Source organism: Acanthaster planci, linkage group LG21, assembly GCF_054643075.1.
Source record: "Acanthaster planci isolate LZ-2023a linkage group LG21, COTS_SCS, whole genome shotgun sequence".
NCBI lineage: Eukaryota > Metazoa > Echinodermata > Asteroidea > Valvatida > Acanthasteridae > Acanthaster > Acanthaster planci.
Genome location: NC_141797.1, coordinates 9,526,972 through 9,547,685, shown reverse-complemented (window position 1 = coordinate 9,547,685; position 20,714 = coordinate 9,526,972). Strand labels below are relative to the sequence as shown.

General features: G+C 44.0%; 1 protein-coding gene across 2 annotated transcripts in view; it reads left to right on the top strand.

Moving 5' to 3' along the window:
* The first annotated feature begins 891 nt into the window (after window positions 1–891).
* The window catches only part of gabbr2 (gamma-aminobutyric acid type B receptor subunit 2), a 73,852-nt gene continuing 54,029 nt past the window's right edge, over window positions 892–20,714 (top strand). The window contains exon 1 of one of the 2 annotated variants that reach the window (XM_022238530.2): window positions 892–2,917. In XM_022238530.2, the coding sequence (XP_022094222.2) occupies window positions 2,663–2,917 (255 nt within the window). In that variant the 5' untranslated portion in view covers window positions 892–2,662. The remainder of the gene's footprint in view (window positions 2,918–20,714) is intronic. The other variant, XM_022238529.2, reaches the window with a different exon arrangement.

The window sequence follows — 20,714 nt, the reverse complement described above, 5'->3', positions numbered from 1 at the left end:
AGTTAAAGTACAAGCAAAAGAGGAACAATAGGGGGTCCCCAGTTGCAGGCAAATACACACTTGTGTGCGTTGGTTCATGCGCTGGTTCTTGCGCTAATGCTTTTTCGCACATGGTGCGCGTAACACTTTCCCGTTCCGCCATTACTGACGGCCATCTTACCTCTTCAGAAGGGCTAGTTCGATCAACGACAAATTGCCAACCAATGGTTGATTCTGACTGGTAACCTAATGCATGAAATATGTAATGGGCACCAGGCAAAAACCGACCAGTGGTGAACAAACTGTCGCTGATAGAACTTGCCCTTAGCTGTCTTGGCTCTGTCTATGGCAAAGTGTTCTGTAGGTGTGATTGGTTAGTTATATAGAAAGGAAGGCGCGTGCTGACCAGGAGTTTTGTCGCTTTTCTTGAAAAATACTAACTGTAGATCGATACTTTTTAAAGTTATTTGTGGCTTATCTATACCACTAAATACTCGTGTTCTTTCGCATCTACAGATGTAAAAAAAAGAGACGGGGGTATTTCCTTTTGAACATACCGGCATTGTTCGTTTCCCTAAGATTGTGCTTAATTTTGTGGCAGACCCCCTTTTTTAGTAGACCTGGACTTTTTTTTTAATTGTCAAAGAGATTTAAAAAATGTTTGATTACTGTTCAGCTAACGTGTGGCGGTCAATTGGCGGCGCTGTTGAAGCGAGTCTTCGCCCCAAACTTCTCACAAGCTCAATTCAGTTTCTCAAGCTGCCAGGCCTTGGTGGGACTGAACGTCAGCGCAGCGCAGGTAAAAAACAGTCCGGACCCGCGTTGCCCTCGGCCGCCGCTAAAAACCGCACGCTTCATTACGCTCCGCCGACTAAATCGATGTTGACTGTCATCTTTACTGACGTGAAATTAAATAAGGGGAATTCTCGTGGCGCGCTGCCTTCGCCTGGCCGTGCATGCGGTGTTTGTGTACGCACGCATGCCGGGTAGCGACGATTGGAGATGCTGACGTTAAGTGAGAGAGAGGGAGTGATACGTACACGGGCTACTGCTGAGAACATGTTGAGCGACCGGTTACGAGGTTTTATCCGTGATGTCATCGCTCAGCACGATTGGCTGAGTAGATTCTGGCCGCGCGCCTGCGCGCACAAGGGCAAGGCGCACTACGACGGTTCACCGTATTAACGCCGGACCACAGTTCTCTTTGTGCATTCCATCCAGGAAGCGAAAGAGCTCAATCCGAGAGGACGCACTGTTTTACCGACTTCGACAGTTTCGAATTCCTTTCGTGGTTTGGGCATTGTGCATTTCTGTTGTGGGAACTACCGTGATAATTTGCTGCGTGGAGATCCTTCCAGTTTGCTCCTCGAGTGGAGAAGCGAGTCGAGACTTTCGTTGGATTTGATCGACATCGTGAAGGGGTTTGGACGAGCGCAAATTAATCGAAACTTCGGACGAAACTGCAACTCTTGAACTCTCAGGCGAGCTTGTAGGTGATTTCTACCTTTTGGCTGAGTTTTCACCAGATTCTGACACACCCCCTGAAACGTCAAGGGCCATCTTGTGAATCAATCGCAATTCATCGATGACGGTGCGGTTTATAACCGAACTGGAAATCGATTCGGCAAATAAAATATCAGGCCCACCGATCCAACACAAGCATGTGGTGCTAAATGACAGCAGTACGTCTGTTTGCTTAGTAGCAGCTTGCGCAGGCAGACATTGAAATAATAATACTCATTCCCGATACGAGTGGTATTTTTTTCAATAGCGAAGTAGACTTTGTTTGATTTTTATCACTGGGCACGAAATTGTGGAGTAAACCGCGAGCGAGTTTATTTACAGAAAGGGCAGTTTACCAAAGTTCAGCTGAGTAGCACGACTACATGACCGGTAGTGCATTTAGCACGTAGCGCCCGGGTTCAGCTTGTACGAGAACTGCGTTGGTAACACCATTATGTAGCCATCAACGGCTACGCTGGATAACGGACTTTTGGCAATCGGTGCTCCCTCTGTGTTCTCGCGTCGACAGCGGAATTTCAGCACCTCTCTCTCTATCCCGCTAAGACAAACAGTTTCTCGTGATTTAGCTGGGGGCACGTCAGGTCAACGAGTTGGTTCCAGAGGGAGAGAAAGACAGCGACATACGCATGTTGTGTAGCCTTCCACCCTATTTGTGCAGAATTCCAACATCACAGGGTCGAAAGAAGGTAAAGTCAACAATGCGTTGATGTGCAGCCTGTGAATATACGAGTGAGTTTGCTGGTAGTCATCTTGGTTTCACGCTGTGGCTGTAGCTGAACTGCTCGCTTTCAAATGGAGGTGGGCCTACCTTTAAGACGGAAATGCCAGGATCCTGCAGTGTGATGCACCTGTGACTGTATTAGCATAACAGGTGGCACAAGCATTCACATGAATATTGAGTGGTCACATTTTGCGCGGAGAGTCAATCTTGTTGGGTGGCGAATCGCGCAGTTGCTGGCGTAGGTAGTGGTGAATACATGCGTCCTGTGCACACAAGTTTGCTTTAGCAGAGAGTTCCATCTGCACCATCGTGGAAGGATTGCTCGTCTTGCATTCACGCCGTTTCGAATGTACTCACATCTTGCCTTCTAGCAAATCTGGGCATCTTTATGAATACCAAATCTCCTAACTGTGAGTGTTGATAAGCATTCCTCAAACCATGGAACTCCTTACGAACAGGTTTCTTGTACTGCTCTGTCTGGGTGCTTCCGTCCAGTGCACCAGCGCGGAGGACAACACCAGTGCCAGCAATGTGGAGTATATTCACGTGACGGGCCTGTTCCCCCTCTCCAGGAAGGAAGGGGAAATCGGCCGTGGGGTCTTGCCGGCGGTGAAGCTGGCTCTCCAGCACGTGCGCGACAGCGACAAGGTCTTGAGAGGCTACGAGCTCAAGACCATCGACATCGACACGGAGGTAAGTGCCCTGGTGTTTGGCAGTCATCTTTGCGAATGCTGAACTGCTGGAAATCGAGTGGATTCCAACATACCAGCATAAAGCGCCACAAGAAGCAATTAGACAGTCGAGTGTTGCCTCAAATGTTTTCTCAGGTTAAAGTCCAGATCCAGAGCTCATTCTCTGCTGAGTCAAAATGAAATGATCTCAGCTAATCGCGGAAAAACTTCCCAGTACTTGATATAGTGCATATGGACAAGAATAAAATATAAAATCAGTGCTCTGAAACATGTTATTGCCGAGCTTTCGGTAACTGAAAGTACTCAGTTACCGAAAGCTCTGCAATTACATGTTTCATAGCACTGATTTCATATTATAATTCTTGTCAATATTCTGATCGCGGTGCTACGCAGCCCTTCCATATTTCTCTCCATATAGTGTATGTTTGGCGCGAATTGGTCAATGCTGTATGCAATCTTCAACTTGACTTCCTCTACAACCGTGACTTGAAGAGGAATGGTTTGGATGACAAATCACGCATTAAGACTGACGGATCGCACATAGATTGAGCAATTGCTCCCAATATGAGTAAATCACATTTTAAGTTACAAATATTGTTTGACAAGCTTAATTCTTTTGACTTTGAAAATACTGAAACATGCCTCTATTACAATGCACTATTCCAAGCAATGGTGGACGTTGGTGTAATACCAGCATAAATCCACGGAGGAGTCATATGTTAAGCATTCAGTAAATTGCCTAATTATTGCCGTTTGATATGAGTGAGTGGTGACATCTTCGCTGTCCGTGGAATACTCTCTTTACTAAGGAATGAGAGAGATGTCTGTTGGATAAGGCATTTGGCATTCACACGCTAAATACTTTTTATTCCAAAGATGGTGAATTATAGCGCATGTTCCGCCCGTGCTCTGTTTGTATGTGCGTGTTAAATTGAAATACTCATAGCTTCCAATCTTACCGATGGTGTCAATGTTCAGTTCAGTTGTGGCTTCTTAGTCCATATCCAAATCATGTTTTGGGGGGGTTTTTGTTTTTGTTTTTTGGTGTTTTGTTTTTTTGCATGCGTTTTTTCTTGGGGAGAGGGGTCTATAAGAACGTAAGAACGGCTAAAATTTCATTTCCGACTTGAATGTTTTCTTCATCTGGCGAACATTTTGGCACTTCGCGAATATGCCGTCTCGTAAATGTGAAAACCAGACAAGGTTGGAGTTTACGAAACAACCTGACTAAACGTTACTGATGATGTCTGCTTAACACAAGCTTACTGACATCATGATGGTGTACAGACTCAAAGGTCAGGTGGAATACATGTTACTTCCCAAAATGTTACTTCCCATTTTCCCCAAATGCGCGAGGTTTTTTCATTGTATGGTCGTGCTTCTGTACATTCCCAAAAACAAATTTTCTTCTTTTCTTCGCCAAAAGATGTCAACCAGTCTGTTATATGAAAGTTAATAGCAATTACTGGTGGGGAAATATTTTCGATTATTTTCACTTCACTCAAAACACTTCTGGGGCGACATTTGCTATTGGAAATGAAAATGAATTTTTATGCGAGCTTATCCCTCACATCCCATAAAACGAGCCTCTTCAGTAACTCCCTCCACAGTGCAGGCCTTCTGAATGTAATTAATTATCTCAAAATAGCATTTGTAACCAAACACAAAACATCCGGGAGCTACAAACTACACTGGTTCCCCGTTTTTTCCTCTCAGCAGCGAAGATATCCCTTTCCCCAACGCCACACTGCATTAGAGATGCGTACCGAAAGAGCTAACAACGTGGTCCGTGACTTTGTACGCGTTGATAGCAAGATTTAAATGATAACTGCTCGTTTATGCAAATATTTATTGTTATACTTTTGAAGAAGGCCGCCTTGGATAGATACTGAAAGTTGCATTCTCCATAAATTCCATTTTCATTTGTATGAATACATGATCACATAAGCCTACATGTGTATGCATGCTCTGAAGTGCTCTGTACATGTAATAGCCGTTTCAGCTTTGAAGCGTATTTCCTTGTTTTACATTATTTAAACAACATTGGTTATTCATTTATCCTGACCAGCGCGATTGTATTACCTAAGCACTTTCTGTCAGCAGACTTGTGTGGGTATTTATTCATAGTCTGTGATCTAGATGTTCTATATTGTGAACGAAGGTTCCCAAAGAGCTTCAGTCGAAAGTCGGCGGAGACCTATTAGTTTAGAGGGCGGAGATGCATTTCAGTGAGACATTGCTGTAGAAATTTAGTACCTGAAGAAAAATTTGAAGCTCGAGGTCTTGAGAAAAAAACAACACAGGTTGGGGCAAACCAATGATTGGTTTGCATGTAATCAAGTCATAAATGGTTGTAAAATGTCCAGGACGATCACCCCACACACTTCCTGCTCGATTGATGGCATTCTATTTGTCAGTATTTTGCCAATACGTAGAATTTTTAAGGTTTTAGAATTAGGCAGCTGGGAATAGACACCAAGTTTGGAAGGAGGATTCTTTAGTGTTGGCTCTGTAATTTGTATTCGCTCAAAAAAAAAAAAAAACACGCAGAATCGAGCTTGTAAAGGAATAAGAAGGTCGCATAACTTGACTACATAATTTTTTGTAGGTTCTTGAAAATGTGCATAATAACTTGTCACCAAAAATCAACACACGTCTTTTACTGTCTCTTTTCATAAACAATTTTTCACTGGGGAAGTGACCCATTTTGAAACTTTTTAATTCCCCTGCATTTTTGAAACGTACCTGTCATCCTCGTCCTTGGTTACCGTTAAGTCCGTGCACTGTGAACTATAATTTCGGATCCCCGACGCGCGCCTTTGGTGCCAGTGACTAAACGATTTCCTAGATTGAATATCATTTACATCGTCGGAATCCTGCAATCCTTCCACACCGACATGCAAATTGGTACTTTAACGCCTTCGATCGTGTTTGCCACCTGCCAACAATGACCAGGCCCCGGAATGCCCCGGTAATTTGCAGCCAATTGAGCCTCGAGGATTGATCCTATATGCTGAACAGATTGCTTCATTTCCTCCCTTCGTTAATAAAAAGAAAATAAAGAGAGCAGGGACGTCTGTTCCCCAACGTGGCATGGTTTTCACGCGAACCTCTCTGTTAACCGATTTATTGTTATGTATTCCTAGTTCGAAATGTTCTGCTTTTGTTTCCGTTTGGCACTTAAAATGGAGCCATACCAGTGTTTGGGACCAAGGACGGAGCAGAACCTTTTTGGGGGGCGGGGAATGTTTTTGGGAGGCCAAATGTTTGGAAACTATTTATGTAAATCTGTATGGCTTTTCTCAGGAGTAAAGCTAAATTTATGGACTTTTCAGAGGCTTTTGGAAGGAAGGAAAAGAATACAGATCAAAGAAATCGCTTTCCTCTCATTATTGATTTTTGCGTCCTTTATTGGCCATGAAATTAATCGAGCCAAAAGCAAAGAAACGGTTATACGACAATTTCGAAAGTTTTTCCTATAAAAAACGGTGATCAAGAGGCCGGTTTTCCTCTGCAATATAAAAGGAAAATATGAAGAATGTTTGTATTATTCAATTATTTATTTATTTTATGACGTAGCACTAACTGCAGCATATACACTATGGTGTCAGAAGACGAATCTTGATAACGCCACTGGCAGGACGACTATGCAGGACTTCTGTTATGCACGTGCGAGCTGCTTTAGCATTCTGAAGTCGGCTTCCTCCGCCTGCATGCAACCATGCGGGTGCTCGTTGATGCGTTGGTGCTTTGGAATGATAGCGAGGCTTAACGTGCAGAACAGGGTTCTTGTTCGCTTTACCGGTAAATGAGATGTAAAAGTCTATCGGAGCAGCCGAAACATGTCAGTGTGGCCTCTCGTTAAACGTATCGTGTAACTAGCGTTTTTGACAATGGAGGATCTGTCTATTATTTTAGATGTATAGATTTTCATAATTTGTATATTTCCATGCCTTTCTATAATGTCACTTGCAGAAGGACGACACAGCTTTATGCAGAGCACGTGCGACGAAAAGGAAAAAAAAAGTTGTCAGGGCTTCGGAGCCGTTGCTCGTGGAAGTGAAAAAAAGCATTAACATTTATGAACGAGGGAAAATGAGCAAACATTGCCAGCTGATCGCGACAAAAGAAATGACATCTGACCTCAAATTCTTGCCGATCGATCCAGCTCATTGCGTCTGTGAGACACAAAAATGGAACCTCAGGCAAATCAACCCGGTATCTGCTAAAGAAAAGGGGAGCATCATTTCGCCAGCCTTGCACGCTCAAAAAAGCCATCGACGGCGCATGCTCTGCAGCGCACGTGTTCGGTGTTTCATAGTCTGCTATCCAGTTCACTCTGTCTTCTGTTAACGCAGGTGTGGAGCCAGATACAAATTTCCAAACTGCGTAATAACTGTATTTAGCCCTCATAACAAATTCTAGAGACTAAGTTGTTGGTATCACAGTTTGACTCTGTACTGGTTCTGCTTTGTGTAAACGTCCACGTGGCACTCAAAGAGGGAAAAATAGATAGAGAAGTTTATCCAAATCAAAATCTCCCCGAGTGGAAAAGCCATCGCAACTGGGGTATTCAGGTCATAGTATTCTGGGAATCAACCAGGGAAATATAGCTAGGATGACAAATGAGCCGCCGCGAAAAGGAGCACACTCGACTGGGAGCTTTTGGGCCGCTTGCCCGCGGCCGCCGAAAGCGCGGGAACATAGATAAAAAGGAAGGCAAACCACTCCAGCCGAAACGTAGCTATCAGCACCTCCGTCGGCCTGAGCCTTTGAAAGTCGGATTAAAGGCGTTGTTTCGCCTAAAAGCACCAAGCAGAACATCGTCAAGTTAGATATTTACGCGAGCCTGTTTGGAGTTGGATATAAGACATACAAATTGAACCAGTAATACGCCCCAACAATAATCGCAGAAAAGAGTCCGAATTACTTATTACTTCCATCTATATATTATCGGAGGACCGTGCTGTTTTGTATGTTATCTTATGTCGTTTATGACGTCATAACGTCTACTTATGAATGTTATTTCCTTCAACAATTTCCAGTCCTAATTGTTTTAGCGACGTCGATTGTGAAATATTTTGAACTCGTCCAATTGAGGCTAAGACTGTGCAGCAGTGCAAATGTGAAATCTGTGTCTTGTCTTCACGTGCTTCGCTTTAGAGTGTTGCATCGCTTTAGGCCTGAATTATTTATGATTCACAGTCATGCTACGAACATGCAAATGTAACTTGCTAAACTATAAATGTGTGAGTTGAAGTGTACGGGAAAGGCATAATGTCGGTTCATTTGCATAATTGCGGAACAGAAACTATATCAAAGTTGGGCAGTAATCTACTGGTTATCAATGTTGACATTAAGAGCAGTCCGGAGTGTCTTGCACATAGCCTCCTCTTTGCCATTGTGAGCGCCCGGGCCCCATGATGCTCCGCGGCCAAGCGAAATGATGAACTCTTATTGTTTGCTTACAAATTTCGTCCCAATTAATGTAAGAATTAGTCATGGCATGCACCAACGGTGCAACAAGATGCCGCAGACGGTGGGTTCTGAGACTCGGGCCTGGACATTACCTATAGCGCGGAGTCTTCACGATGTCGTGTTTGCGCCAAACGCTGAGGAAACTGAGCAAGAGCCCCGGCAATGGGGACAGAGATAATTAATTTCTGGTGCAGGAACGATAAAAGATCACGGTGGGTGTCCTTTTTTATATTGGGGGACCCAGGAATGATGGAGCGGAAATTAAAGATTTTACCGACCGTCGCCGAGAAACAAAGTCACGGTACCTCTCCAGAATCGTGTTGTTAATTTGCCACAAACCAGGGAGGAAGGACGGAGTCGGATCAGGGCACGATAGCCGGCCGCACAGTGATCGCATTATTCAATCATCCGGCCGCCATGATTTAATCAAGGCCGGTAAGATGATGCATGTCAAACACAATGTTTGAACATATTACAGGACTCTGATCTTGAAGAAGCTGTAAGTATAGGCCTTCAGAGATTCCTCTTTTAACGGTATGACCCAAGATATCATTTCAGTTTGGATACCTCTGTCGATAAACTTTCTCGAATGAAAAGCTTGAATTGAAGACGAATATGTAAATAAAAGCAAAAAACACACAAAATTCCCAAGTATAAAGCACAGGCCAAAATCCACAGAGGCAATTTGAGATGGCGTCTTTTACTTGTTTCTAGAAAGGTTAAACGACTAATCGAAATATGTTTTAAAACAAGACTGAGTGAATAGAATACACGAATGACTAAGAGCCAAAATTAAGATGGACGTCTGTTCCTATCAGACAGCAGAATTGGAAATAAGACACGGGTTTGGTATCTGAAGTAAAACACCAGAAAGGCCTCCTTGGACTTCACGGTCGCAATGCACGAGATAGCCTATTACAAGACTACGGAGATGGAAATAAGGAACGTGGGCTGGGTATTTGAAAGAGAACACCAAGAAAGGCCTCTCTGGGAATTCATGGTCGCAAGGCACGAGTTAGCCCATTTTCTTGACGGCGAACCACCTGGGTCGATGTGCCCGTCTGGTGTGGAAATTCATTAGCGGCGGCCTGGTCCCCCCGCGTCGCTTCGCTCGGCCAACGCAATTGATTTCTGAGACGTGACAATTGCACTAATTGGTGTTCTTCGCACTCCGGGTAATTTTATAGACCTCTCCCCCTTTTCCCTGCTCGGGCGCACCTTCTCCTGGGTGTCATCCCGAGGCCGGGTTATCTGCCGAGTCCGCGCGTCAGACGCGAGCGAGGCCAAGGGACGGTTTTCTCCCAGATGCTCTTTTCAATCATAAACGCGAGAAGGTCACGTACAGGCAGGCACTAGTCGATCGGACTAACAAGGTATATATTGGACTTCTAAGATTCGAGTCTGCCTCCTAGCCCCCCCCCCTGTTTTTAGGTCTTACTTCTCTGCTCGCCATAATTTGGTTTTACTGCCAGTGCATTTCAATCAGTTGCACTTATCCGCGCAATGCTCCACATGGTTCAAATTTTGGGGCGCAGGCTCGAACTGTCTACTTAAATTTCGCCTGTAGTTTCGGGTTATCCCTCTGGTATGATTGCTCGACCCCAGCTTTTGTCTTTTGCTTTTATGACACTTGTAACTACGTCATTATACCCACGGGTAGAGTCTTAAAAGTAGTCAGTTCGCGAGAATGCAAAGACACTCTACGTTACACTCTTCAGCATGTTCGTGTTCACCCCAAAGATACCAAAACTGTCTGACATCAAAAATTCACCTCACCTTGGTAGGTTATACTCTTCAGCATGTTCGTGTTCACCCCAAAGATACCAAAACTGTCTGACATCAAAAATTCACCTCACCTTGGTAGGTTAGACTTGTGTGTTTCTGTGAGGTTACGACTTTTGTTCGACTTGTGACTCAATTTAGGTCACGTAGCCTGTTTATACGAAGATGTATGCCGCATCCACACACAAATGACCTGGATTCGGCCCAGATATCGAAGCAGGTTTATCCCTTGCTCACGGTGATGTCGCATTTCATGTTTCACAGGTTTTCTCAGTCATTACTGGCAATTTTGTAGATTTTGATTTGATGTTTCCCTGGAAATATGTCCCGCATTAATCCTTGCGCGCAGTCAGAATTTTAGAAATAAAAACTAGAGGAATATAAATCATCTTGCAAGGTGGCTGAGCTGGGAAATATGAGTAACTTGCCTTTAGTGCGTGTTTTGGCATTTCAACCGAGTCCGGTACGTGACTGTCAATTCAGGCACCGCAATGCATCGTCCGAGAAAACATTGTCCTGCGATATTTAACATCGGAATCGTGCCGTTGTCTTTGTCGGAGGTGTCCTCTGCCGGTCTGGTTTCGGTTCAAAATTAAGGCTCCTTCGGCACGTTTTCCGTGCAGGCAAAGGCTTGTTTTAGACGGTGCCCATGTCAGGGGGATTCCACCGGCGTGTTCAGGAATACGGGATAATGTAAGATGTTTGACCCGCCACTTCGAAAGAGGCTCTTGCAGTTTCTTGTGGATGAAAAATGACGCGTGTTCACTGTGCGTAATCCAACAGCAAATGTATCATGGATATATTTCACCTACAGTAAGCCTGGAGTATCAAATAGTGTCAGTTTTTTTATGCTTGTTTTTGTTTTTGCCAAGTCCAACATTGCACCAATACGGACGATTCACAATAGTGCGCCTCCAAGAGAAAGCTTCGGCCAATCACGACGCGCGAAATCTGTTGACCCTTTCCAAACGCGCACTAGGTCAACAAATCTCGCGCATTGTGATTGGCCAACGCGTTACGAACTCTTGGAGGTGCACTATTGTGAAACGCCTGTATTGGCACAATTCATATTTTCAGGCTCTTTATTTGACTTAATAATAAGCAAGATATTGTATACTGTCCCAAGAACACTGCTTTGCAGTTGCTCTGTTATAAACCTTTCAAAATGCCGCTAAAATGAACCGTGAACGTGTTATTTCTTAAACTGTAAACACTTTAACGTGCATGTTTGAGTATGTAAATTGCCCCAAAGTTACATATGTAGAATAATTTTTCCTCATCTTTGGTAGGGTTTTGTGTTGCTATGGGTCCAGTGAAATGAAACAGATGGATGGGGTTTCACGTTTACTTTTGTGATCGTCTCTGTTTGTGAGGATTTGTTATCTATTTGTATTATGCATCTTTCTTTAGGAAAGGCCGATTCGTGCTTTGGGCAAACGCGAAATTTGACGGTAATTTCAGCGAATTCGCTTGAGTTGAAAATGTGTTCAACTTGTGAGTATGACGTCACTACCATCCGTGCCTGCACTCTAAGTTACGTTTACGATAGTGCAGTGAGGAAAAACACGAGACCACGCGTAAGCGATCCACTCCGTCGGAATGTGACAGATATGCGCTCGGGCATAGCGGCCAACACCTCCATGGCTTCTTGAAATTCCCGCTAAATTGGCATGAATTAACGGATATCGAGGAGGTCCGCGTGTTGAACAAATGGCCACATGCAGGCGGGCGCCGCGGGGACCGGTCACAATCAGATCTATGAATAGTGCACCGCTGGTATAAAGATAGATGCCTTCAGGAAAAGGCCGCTGACGCTTCTGGTGGGTGGGGTTTGTCTCTATTTTTGTCTCGGCGTCTCAGCTTGGGTGAAAGCACATGAATGCCCTTCTGTGAACTTTGACGGGGCTAAAATGAGATCTAGCCCAACTCCTTTTGGAGTGCTAGTGAGTGCTACTTCACCTTACATTTCTCATAAAAAGAATTCCAAGGTGCTGAGTTTGTAGGACAAAACCATGCGCGTGCGTGCCCCTCCTGTGGCGTCATAGATTTCTGTGTGGATCATTGAAATGTTGTGACAAACTTTGGTTGTCAGTGAAAATCGTGTCTTAAAACCGATCTTTTTGCAAGCAGGGTTGCTGTTTGTGAGCAAACACCGTTGGGCAAGGTCAGGCAAACAGTTTAGATGCGTTTTCCTATCCTATTTCCCCGCCGGTAAAGTAACTTTGATGAACATTGGATTGATCACCGATGACGTCACCAAATGAACTGCATCGGGACATCGGATCGCGGTTTCGATTGCAACATGCTCGAAGCCAAGTATTCAAAACTTCAGGTGCCACATTTCCCATTTCCCACGGCATCGATATTACAACCATTCTAACGTTTTTTTCTCATAAGATGGAAAGAGCGTGTTTACACATGTATCTGTAATTTCGGCAGAATCAGTGTACATTTATATAGTTGGAGATTTTTTCATTGCTTCACCCCGAAAGTCATGCAGACGTCATCTCTGCCCACCCAACTTGTGTCGCACCATATAAAACAGCGTGTCCCAAAGAGTTGTTACATTATTGTGCCGATCAGTTTGCGTAAGAGCAACAAGGCATGTGGCGAAACTGTACAGGCGTCAACACGGGAACACTCGATACCGTGAAACTGACCGTAGTCAGTTACCCGGCACCTGGGCGGCGCTGTTGGAGCAAAAATAAATAATCACATATCGATTGTCACCCTCTGGCACCGAGTCGTATTTCTTTTGCTGCGGTGGGCGAAATGATGCATTTTTTTGGTCGCGTGGGGGTTGTTATCGCACGTACACCTGTACCCTTTATGACCGGGCCGCCCACGAGCGTTAGCGACGGCCGACCTCGCATTCTCCATCTGAGATAGACAACGAATGAATTTCTCCGACGAAGTGGAAATCCTTTTCTCCGCGAACGCCATCGATTTGTCTTTGGTTGCAAAGGGGTTTCTTTTCCCCTGTGGAACACCATCAAATATTAATAAATACCAAGTAATATATAAAAATAAATAAATTACCAGCCAAGCATTAAATACAATGACAACAAAAGAAAAGGCGAAATTTTGTCTGAAATCGAATTTGTGTGCTTCCATCGTGAAACCATGGACATCCAAGGGTGCTGTCATCACGTGACACACCACGTGGTGCGTGTTAGGTATCCGACTCCGCAAGGGTATAAAAATAATGCTTGCTGGATGTGCTTTCTTCCACATAACTGGCTATCTGGAAGATATAAAATGATCGTCGTTATAAGAGCAACAGCCTGCAGATCTTTCACCGCCCGGAGGTAGACATCTGTACCCAATATCATTTAATCTGATAGAGTAGTTGTTGATCATGGTATGGACACGTTATGCCTTGAGTTAGTACACGGCCGTTTCAATGGCGCGGAAATATCCGTATTTGACGAGTTGTAACGATGTTTACATCGTTACAACATTGAAACACTCGGGAGGGCAGTGTAAATATCGGTTGAGCTTCAACAAGCATGTTTATGTCTGCAGCATCATTAGAAGATTCGTCCAACAAAATGAGAGAGGCAGACTTATCCTCAGCTGATTAATGCTCAGCAGCTGACACTAATCGGTCCCACTTACACCGGTAGAGTCCTGGCTTGGATCATTTGGACAATCATTTGGCCTGCACAGCCGAGGCTGTCTACATTTTTCCCCACGACGGAATCGACTCGATTCAAACGCTGGTGCCGCTAATGCGGTATTTATTCAGTGCAGATGTTCACAGGATGCTCTCTGATGGGGTGGTTTGAAGTCCAGAGAAGGCATTAGAAATAACTACAGGCTGTTTGGAAGTGACCAACGATCGCAAAAAAAATTGGACCAAAAATGGACCAATGCCGAGGATAAAAAAGTAATAACAATAACCTGTACGGGTGCCAGCGAGCGACGCTATCGGAGAGATAAAGTATTTCGTGTGGTATCCTATACACGTAGAGGTGTGGAATCAACCCCAGGGATCATGTCGAATCAAATCTAATTTTAGGATGAGCTGGGGAGGCTGTGAAATGATTCCAACTCTTGGACGTAAATGAAGCTTATACCTGATACGTGCTGTTTGCCAGCAGTCAGCTAGCGTATGCACGTCTGTAGATCTCCACATTTTTTACCGTGACACGGTTCGGCAATGTCTTGAAGTGTCCTCGTTCGCGGATCATTACATGGGAGTACGTGGCCTTCCCGCATGGCCCATTTCTGTCGCAAGGAGTTATCTTGAAGCTCGCCTTACGACGGGCCCAGCGGGCCACGGGCCCTGGCGTGCGAAGGGGACGCAGAAACGAGCCCCCAAACACCGCTCGGCCCACTCAAGTACCATCGCGAGTACGGTCCGTACAACGGCCGACTTGGAAAGAACCCTCTCGTGTCTTCTCTTCACGGCCCACTTTCCGATATCCCTGCTCCTCTTTTTTTTTTGGGGGGGGGGTTCTCTCCCCCGGCCCGATTGAGCTCTTGTGAAGCCGAGGCGACTGTTTCACTTCGAGAAACGAGGGGTGGCATTTGAAAAGAAATTAATTCACGAAATCGGCGAACAGTCAAGTAAACAATACAGGCAAAGCGGCGACTCGACAGGTTCCCGATGTTCTTAAAAAGACGCTTTGCTCTGTTGGCCAATTTGAAGATACGGTTGCCAGCCGTCATCCCGAATATTTGACTGATGCATGTAAACACTGAAAACGGTTTATTCTCCCCATTACTGTACCACCCTCAGATCTCGAACACCCGCCATAAATATTGCCCATAATCGTCCCTCAGGCTAGCTCTGATTAATTCGGGAGAAGACTCCTTCCGAGCAAGCTGCTTGCTGAAACATACATCTGGTGCAGATTTTGCAGGTAGTCCCCTCACTAAAACATCCAATTCTCACCCTGAAATATTATATTCTTCAAACAGACTAAATGCGCCCTGTCACGTGACGACTAGTGAGTATCACACATCAACAAACATGGCATTCTCCCAGAGCAAAGCGTGACATAAGAGTCGTTTACCAAAAATAAAGCTGACGGTCGGTGCCGAAAAACCGGCTTTGTTACTTTTTTCGTGAACAACACTAACAACGCTCTTTGCTATGGGGGACGCCATGTTTGTTGATGTTTGATACCCACCATAGGTCAAGTGACTTAGTGGGCGCAATCGGTCTAGTAGCTTCAAGCGCGTTGGTACCTAGTTACCAACTTCATTCCTAGCTTCAGTATTTTAACAAAACTGGAAACTTAAGGCAGGTAACAGCCGTCCAGTCAGTATCACCGTGCCGCTCATCCCATACACGCCCGTCTATCCGAAACCTATCCGCAGCGCACTTAACCTGATTCGAGCTACTCGAGCCGCATTCCCTCGTTTTCTTTTTTCCCCGCTGTCATTAGCACGGTAGCAAGCGGTCCTCCAGGATTTCATCCGTTCACGCAGCCAGTGTTTTGTTGCTTGGTTTCCGCGCAGGCCTCGTTGTTCTCGTAACGAAACTCCAGAATTTTGAATTTCCAATTTGCATTTGGCAATCCCTGCTAACTGCACGAAGACTAATGGGAGGTAACGCAAACAAGAAATTTTGTACCTATTCCTTGTAATTGATGGTCTTTGAAATAACTGTTCGCAAAATGCGCACAAAATGCATTAATATAAAAACGCATTTGAAATTGATTGTCAGTTCAACTGTTAGAATGTGAATAAAAATAGACTATTTAGCAAACTGGACCAGTTAACAGAAACAACGCTTTGTTATTAAGTATGATTTTTGACCCATCCGTAATTAAATGCAGTCACTCGGGTTAAACGAAAGTAATATTCAGGAAAAAACCCGATACCTTTTGTATTTACTTATTGGGCGCTTTGGCTTTCGACTGGGAACGCATTTGTAAAGGTCAACAGACTCTTGATTACATACATTCGTAAATCGGTTTCACGCAGTCGTAATCAAGAGTAAAGGCAATGCCAGACCAAGACAAACATGTCACCTAACTTGCAGTTGTTCGATTCCTTTCATGCAAACCACACGCACGAACCATTAAATATGGCGAGGTTATGTTTAGGATTGAGTATCGCTGTCAACCTCCAAACCAATGCTGGAATTTCCTCATGGAAATGATGACTCAGAGCGTTTTCTGCATGTTTCTCAGAGAGCGTTACATTTGCAAGAGCATGTGATATTTCATTCGAATCTCGCGATCCAAGTTTAAATACCTTGCGTCAAAAATAAAAAGTCCAAACTTAATGGATACTCCAGAGTCATTGATAAATCAGTAACAATGAAGAGAGCTTGGCATTTTCCTACCAGCCAAAGTTCTTCGTTACATGTATGTGGGCGTTTTTTTTTTTTTACTATAACCAGCATGTTCTGTGGAAGACAGTCATAAACATTTTGATTTACGTCGGATGTCAGAAATACCTTACATCGTGTCTACATACCAGCGCCATGCTGGTACCATGAATTAGGGTAACAAAAGGTGAATTTGGAACCTGCTCAATCGACCAGGTACGCCAGATTGTTTGGACATTTGGTGTCTCAAATTTATGAGCCAAATATCGTTGTCTACCGAGCCTGTTAAGGCTGGTGATTAATATTTTTCAAAAACTAATACTAATTTACGTTTCTTGAATAATGCGGCTTTCAATACAGTTGGTAATAGATGGCTCTTTTTTATTATCAAGTTAACTGGATTATTTATATACCAAGCCTAAGGGATTTTTGGAAGAATATAAACTTCATGCATTCTCCCTCGGAATGTTGCCTTAACCATGCAGTGCACTCGTGTAGGTGTAGCGTACTTTGAACAAAAGATTGGACGGCTTAGCTTTGTTTAAAAAAAAATTGGAGTTTAGATTTTCCAACCACCAAATCCTCGGATTTGATGGATCAAATTGATGAAGGTCTAAATGATATCTTTCTCAACCAAACATCACTTCATTCTCCTTATTTGTTCTTCAACCTTGGAGAAAAACCAATATGCTTGTTTTATTGGTACATGTATTCTCGAAGCGGTGGTTAGATCGAGCTTCACGCTTGTCGCTGAGTTCAATAAACGACCAACCCGGTCAAACAAACAAACGTTCGCCCCCAAAAAACTGTCCAGCAATTGCGGGCGATTTTATTCTCGGGGATAAATATTTGAAATGATTGTCTGTCTGCCTCCTCTCTCTCTTGCCCCGTCTCCGGTTTGCGTCTGTATTTACAATAAAGGCCGCGATTTGTTTCTTTGATCGATATAAAATTGCTGGCGACCGATGTTTGGATAACTCGCCCAAGAAATAAACCCCCTGCCTTTGGTGGTCATCCGTTGGGCGACGTTTGGGGGGGGGGGATTCGTCACATAACCCTTTACACGAACGCCAGACTCCGTGAGCCGATATTACCGAGCGGCGCTGATATGCAAAGCGGTTAATAAAGAACGGGAGCCGAGGTCACTGCTTGCTTTCTTTGGGTTTCTAATTAAACGAGCAATCTGTTTATTAATGGAGCGTGGTGGAAGACGACGATTGTCCCCTTGGTATATGAATATCGTCATTCCATTGACGTTGCTGTATTTTATGCACGAATTTAACACGGAAATAAAAAGTGTGTTAGGGCCTGCAGCCGCAAAACCTGGATGCAGTCACTTTTTGTAGTTACAGCGGTGGGACATTAATTTTTACCAAAGTGGGTCAGCGTTTCTTCTTCAATTGACCGACATTTGAAATGGGACAGATGAGATTCATGTAACCTAATGTAATTTTTATTACCAAACATCGTTGCTCGTCCAGATGCTTGGTAAAATGAACCAATGCAAAAGGTGTACCATTTGGCCGTTTTGCAAATATCAAAAGACATTTGATCTTAGCAATGACGTCAGGGTAGTTATCTTTGCTGTCTTTTCTGATAATGATCTCGGCTTTGACTTTTTCTTTTTGTACTTTTTCAGCTTGTGTGAATGAGTGCCTTTTATAGCGAATAGATGTTTTCCCGAAATGTCTCCTTCCCCATCAGAAAGACGAATGATGTGAACATGAACGAAGTGTGCAGCTCGGTTTTCTACTATAATGTTCTCGATCCATTTGCGTCAACCCAGTTTTAAAGGTTATGAATACTTGATAATTCACAAGTCTGGATATAATGGCGGTCAGTCTCGCTCGGTTCCAGGAGGCGCGCCTCCGTCTTTTTCCAGACAGTCAAACCTGCGGCAGAGGTATGAACGGCGCAGCGAAAGTTGTCCTCTATCAACAAATTAGATAAGCCAACACAACGGAGCGACAACCGCGCTTTGGACAATTTAACCTAAGCCGCTTCAGTGCTGCGGCAGTCCACAGTCCCGACGGCCAAGGCCGCCCAGACTGTCTCATCAGAGCTGGTTCATCGCTGATGCCGTATTGCGCCAGAAGGTAGACTCAATTTGTCTAATAGCAGAATACGGCGATGCAATGCCGGCTTAACCCAGTAGTGCATTGTCAGCGTTCGGTCCCGTAATCTACTAAAACAACAATTATTTCGCTTCTAATATTGGACATGGATCTCATGTTTTTGGGGGCCGGGATGTTATCAGACATTTTGATTCACCGAGCGACGCTCACTGCGATGTTTATGGCATTGATTTACATTTAAATCCAGGTCAGCCCTTCTTGTTTTTATATTATTCCATAAGAAATACGGTTCATAGCCAAGTTAGACATCGATTACAGCTGCACAGCTAGGAATATTTTAAAAGTCTTCAGAACTCTGTGTCATAAATCTGGGATCCTAAATTGTGACATTTCGATGTCCTGGTTACAAGGCCTGTGTCATTTTTCCTACATGAATCAACAAATTGACTTCAAGCTACGTTTTAATATGGCGCTTGCATTATAACTTTTGAAGATACACAGAAGGCGTAAACTGAATTTGTCTGTGGTTTTCGAAAACCTGCTTTTGCTTGTGAGAGTGAAATAACATGATCAACGATTTGCATTTGGATTACCTGGTTTACGCAGCCATCAACGCGGCTACTAGAGACGCTGTTAGTGTCACTGACTCAATCCACTGGAGGGGGGGGGCGTCATCGTCGAAACCGACGGACGTCAAGAAGAAGAGAAGAAGAGAGTTACCAACGACGTAAGCCACGCTCGGGTGCTTGATAAGCGCGGGCACTGCAGAAATGTGGGCCGAATCGATTTAGGCAGATTAAAACTATCGCGACATGATCCTTTATAATCGAGTACCAGACGAACCTTTCTCGAATGCCAGCTACATTGCCAATATGGGATGTGCATGGCATTTCATTCAAGAGTGAAGCAAGTTCAGATCGTATGAGTTTTTTTTTTTCCACAGCATCGGAAACGTTGTATCACTTCATGCTCTCACCACGTGATGGCCCAGACCGAACAAGACAAGATCGTCGCTGTAACGGTCGCTTTTGCTTTAGAAAGGAGCGCATTATCCAACCGCAGGCATTTATACTTAAGCGGATTACTCCTCGTGATTTCCGTCTTAGCCAACGGTAGCCTCCGACGATTAGATCCATCGCTGAACGGTAGTCTTGATTAAAACAGGCCGCTGCATTTAAGGAGTAAAACACAGTTGAGTTGCCATCGTACCCCAAACTCCCAACGAGTTGTAGGTGATCTAAATTGTCTTAGAAACTTTTTTGTCTCAATTTAATAGCCGGTTTCCTTCTTAAACTACCGGATTAATAATCATAAGGATCATATTTTTTTCCAAATTATATTTTCAAGGACTTTCTATACCGGACTCAGGGACTGTTATCCCTCTAATTAGCACTGTAAGCTAGACGTTGTTTACCCAGTTCATGCGTCATGACAACGATGTCCGTCCATCAGTTTTACGCACTAATTAAGGGGTTAGCTTCATGGTAGAACTGGCGCGATGTACGCCTAATTACCCCCTCTGCGTCACAGAAACCCGTCTCCACTCATCAGTCCCAGTTTCAAGATCCCTGTGAGCCAGTTTGGTATTTTAAAACGGCAAGGTCATTCGAGAACAAAGCACGCGCTAATGGGGCAGATTTTTGGTGCGCGTACTGCTCCCAAATGACCTCAGACGCGCTTCAGTTTGGATATGCGCTGTTGAAATACCAACTGATTCATTTCCCCCGATATGCCACAAACACGACAAATATGATACTGTCCCTCTCCATCATTATAGCATTGTTAGCATGCTATTGTGCGAAAGGTGCACTGTAATGTACTTGTCGTTTGGAATTTATTTTCCTGTCTTTTCTTATAATTTTCAAAAGAATTTCGATGTTTGTATAGTCAGTGTAAAACCTTGAAATAAACAACGGATATTGGTCACCTTTTCAGTGGTAATGAGTAATATAGAATACATGTATTTGTGAGAGAAACGTATTGTTAGGTTCATTGGTCACGAACCAAAAGCTAAATGCATTACATTACAACCACCTGTCTAAATCAATTAATTTCACCAGTCTCTTTGGATTTTAAGTTTAAATCGTCATGCTTTCTAGAACAAAAAATCAGCCCCCTCCAAAATTCAATTTTAATTTGTGTTCTTCGCATTTACAGTAAGTGAATTGTAAGCTTTC